The 3842-nt window shown below is 32.6% G+C and overlaps 1 protein-coding gene across 1 annotated transcript in view; it reads right to left on the reverse strand.

The window, feature by feature from the left end:
* Nucleotides 1-3842, reverse strand: part of ABCA6 (ATP binding cassette subfamily A member 6) — a 60705-nt gene extending 56863 nt beyond the window's left edge. Inside the window, exons 1-3 of the mRNA XM_037727403.1 lie at nt 3593-3842; nt 2451-2591; nt 908-1136 (exon numbers count right to left, since the gene is read on the reverse strand). Of these exons, the coding sequence (XP_037583331.1) occupies nt 908-1136; nt 2451-2546 (325 nt within the window). The 5' untranslated portion in view covers nt 2547-2591; nt 3593-3842. The remainder of the gene's footprint in view (nt 1-907; nt 1137-2450; nt 2592-3592) is intronic.

The following is a 3842-nucleotide window of genomic DNA, read 5'->3' on the forward strand; positions in this document are numbered from 1 at the left end:
AGACTTAAATTAAAATCATTTTCCATTTAAGTCAAACTTGAACCCAAATGCTAGGGGGGAAATTTTCTTTTAATGGTTTAGATTCTACAATCAGAGTACATGTTTTCTTTTCATAATGACAAGCATCAGGACAAGTTTTAGGTACATAAAAAAAGTGCCGGATTAAATATGCATAAGAGAATCAGAGTATGAAAACAAGTAATTGCTGTAGTTACTATACAGTCATGGATTCCTTATTTCAGACTTACTGAAGCCAAGACAATTTACGTGACCTTTGCCTTATGTAGAAAACAATAGTTTTAAAAAGTGACTCTACTTTTAATAGCCAGGAATTTCACTTATCAGGAACGGAGGATTAAAGAGTAAATAGTCAAACTGCATCCAATTTGTCCATTAATGAAATATGCATTTTGCTTGTTTTGGTTACGTAATGATCTCATTTAGAATAAAGACCTTTAAAGATGTTTACTGATTGTACTATATTCAGAACAGAATAACCATCGGATTATTCATTTTTACTTTTCAAAGTTATGAAATTATTGTTCAATAACCATGACCTATTGTGTTTATTTACATGTTTTTTCCTGAGATATAAATCTTAATCATTGCATTCCATGTTAAAAACACACACAACTTTCAATGACTACATTCCTTCTAGATACTATCCTGCAGATCTAAAAGTATAAATCTGCATTTAGTTATATTCCAATAGAAATATGGACCTCCCTAAACTGGACTCCCATCAAGCTGAAAGTATTTCAAAGACTAATTGTTGTGAGAGAAAGCAAAAACCTAAACAGATTTTTATGCTATTTTAATACTTAAATTATTTGTGTAATAAATGACTGTAATTTCAAATTAATGTGTAGATATCTTATCGAAAGTATATAAACATATCAGTAATTCTTTTTTTTGCCATGAGTACACCTACCTTTCAAAAAAGGAGTATGTGCTGTTTTATTCATTATCTGTTGGGTTAAATTAGATACTGGTGTATACACAATCATTAAAGAAGAACTATTAAATTGATCTACCCTTCCCAGATCCTGAGGAGCCATTCCAGGAAACTGGACATTTTTCATGCCACTGGAAAACAGAGCAACACTCAGTCCTAGAAGTATTGAGAGGCCCCATTCCTGTAATGCATTAAAAAAAAGAATAAATTTATGTTGCATTCACTTAAAGATCTCAGTTAATATCAAATACTGCTGAAAACAAATTCCAGTTGTGCTATACAATTATGTTCTTTCTGTTCTCCGTGCCTCAGAGCATGGAGAATCAAATGAAAGATAAATACTGAGACAGGAGCCACATTTATCATTCTCTAATACTAGAACAAAACTTATGCATTAAATCACGAACTCCTGCAGAAGCCCTCATAGAAACTAATGGAGTGAATAAAAAAATGACAATCTCTATATGCATGGGCAGTTGACTATAGAATTTATAAGACATGGAGTATTCTAGATAGAGTTCATGGTGGTAAATAGCAATGTTTTTGCCAGTTGTCGTATTCTTGTATTATAAACTAAAGAACATGAAAAGGAACTGGCTGGTGGAGGCTACTACTATTGCTGTTCACCATATCAAACACCTTTCCTTTCCTCTTTGACACCATGCTAGACTACATTTTTAGCCTACTCAAATTAAGTAGAACTAAATGATTTCCTGGCCCGCAGGATATGGGCAAAAGTGACACACACTACTTCCAGGCCTGGTTTGTGAATATACACAACTTTCTATATTCTCACTGTCTTGGTCCCACTGTTTCCTGATCTTCTGACTGGATGCAGTGGATCCTCTAGAGGTCTCCAAGGTCCAGTGTGATGGTGGAGGCCCATGGATGAAGCGTAGGTCCCTGAATGATTGTGTGGAGAAGATTTCTTCACCCACCCAACTTACTTTTCTTCCACCTACTTTTCTTCCACTAACTTTCATTAGACCATGAGGAGTTAAAAATAAACATTTGCTGTGTTAAGCCACTGAGATTTGGGCTAGTCATCTGTAGTTAGCCCACCTGCTTGATGCAAACTATCAGTGTTGTTAGTTGGTCATAATTCTTAAAAACAATCTTTGTGTAGAAAATTCATGTCCTTGAAAATAAATCCACAAAATTAAAATTTCTCCATTTCTTCTGGCAACATTTTTTTTTGTACTTCTTGGCTCTATGTGTATGACATGTGATAGTAGCTCTAGCAGTTGCTGTAATTTACCATATAATTAAATGTTCACTTAATCTCTTTTTATATGAGTAATTCTTTTAGTCTTTAATAATTTTATATTATTCTTCAGAGACTGTTGTGAGTGTCTCAATTCAACAAATACAACTAGAGAGAACTGTAAAATCAATAAATCCAGTCTGCTAATTAAAAAAGAGCATCAGAGAATCAATAGGAAACGAGACACTGTAAGAGTGCTAACTGTGGAAAGAGATAAATTTTTGAACCTACCAATAAACTCTCTCTTTTCATCCTCCATTTCATAAGAAAATTCCTGCACAGAAGTGCTTTAGTTTGCTGATACACACTTTTCTGTTTCATATTCATTTAGCCTATTTACTGAAGGAAAAAGTAATCATGGTGAAACACAACCTAGAAAAAATGAATATAATAAGAAAAACCTTGATGATACTCTTGAGAAAAATATTTACTACCTTTAAAAAGTATAAACATAAATTTAAAATATTATTTTAATAATTTGTGACTGTAAAATTTCAACTCAAATATATTCACTTTCAGCTTTTTAGGGAAGTAGGTGATAGTGGGAAGACCAAGTGATTATTATCACAATTTTGCAATAACTTGGAATACTGATATGGAAAAGCTGTAATTCAAGTTCAGAACCTGTAAGATAATTTCACATTTTGGGCCTCCTATGACAGAATTTTAAGTACATGAATAGAGTAATAAAATTAATTCCATCCTGTTAAGAGCCATTTCTTGTTCTTTACATTTAAATAGAAATCACAGTGCTAATCAAATTAACATCAAGAGTCTGATTACTTAAATTTGTCTGAATAATAAATTACATCCATTAGATACAACCTCAATAAAGCATTTTCTTATAGTTTTACCTTCAGATTGAATGAACTTTTATCAAAAGAGTTAGGTTATAAATCATAATCCAGGCTCAAACTACTTGAAACTCGATCTGAGATACAGGAAAAATAAAGCAATTTCTCTCACTTTTCTGAATTCAGAAGTCCCCGAATAACTCAGGAAACCACAAAATTAATTTAAAAAGAAACAAACAAAAAAAATCACATGGGAAAGTAATTTTGCCCAAAGGTTTGCAAATAAAGAAACACAAACAATTTGTTTTAGTTTCTGTAACCTCAAAATGAAATTCTTTCATATTTTCACATCAAAATATTCAGATAATTCTCCCTCAGCTAGCACAGAAGCAATATTTTTTCATTTTTCTATGTTACAATCTACACAATAAAAAATGGTTGAAAAAAAAACAGAAAAATTTAGTCTTAGGTCTTTAACATAAAACACATAAGAACTGGGAAACATCTGAAAAATAGATTGATTTTAGCAGTGTCCACCCACATATTTGGCACAGCACAACAAAATAGAGCTTTACTTACTGTCAGGAAAATAATAAAAAGCACTCTAGAAACACTGTCAAAACCCAGTTCTCTTTTTGTCTAGGTTACGATTACAACTTCTTTATTGCTGCTTCTTCATTTATTCTTTAAATGGGTGCCTACTCCAGCAGCTCTTACATAGGCTGGTTTCTGGAAAGGGGTGTAGCCGGACCAAGCTGTACATGATGAACTTTTTTTTTCTGTGTCTCTTTCTCCCTAAGCCAATTATTCTGCAAGGAAATGACTGCTC

The sequence above is a fragment of the Cebus imitator genome, unplaced genomic scaffold (assembly GCF_001604975.1).
Source record: "Cebus imitator isolate Cc_AM_T3 unplaced genomic scaffold, Cebus_imitator-1.0 Scaffold229, whole genome shotgun sequence".
Taxonomy (NCBI): domain Eukaryota; kingdom Metazoa; phylum Chordata; class Mammalia; order Primates; family Cebidae; genus Cebus; species Cebus imitator.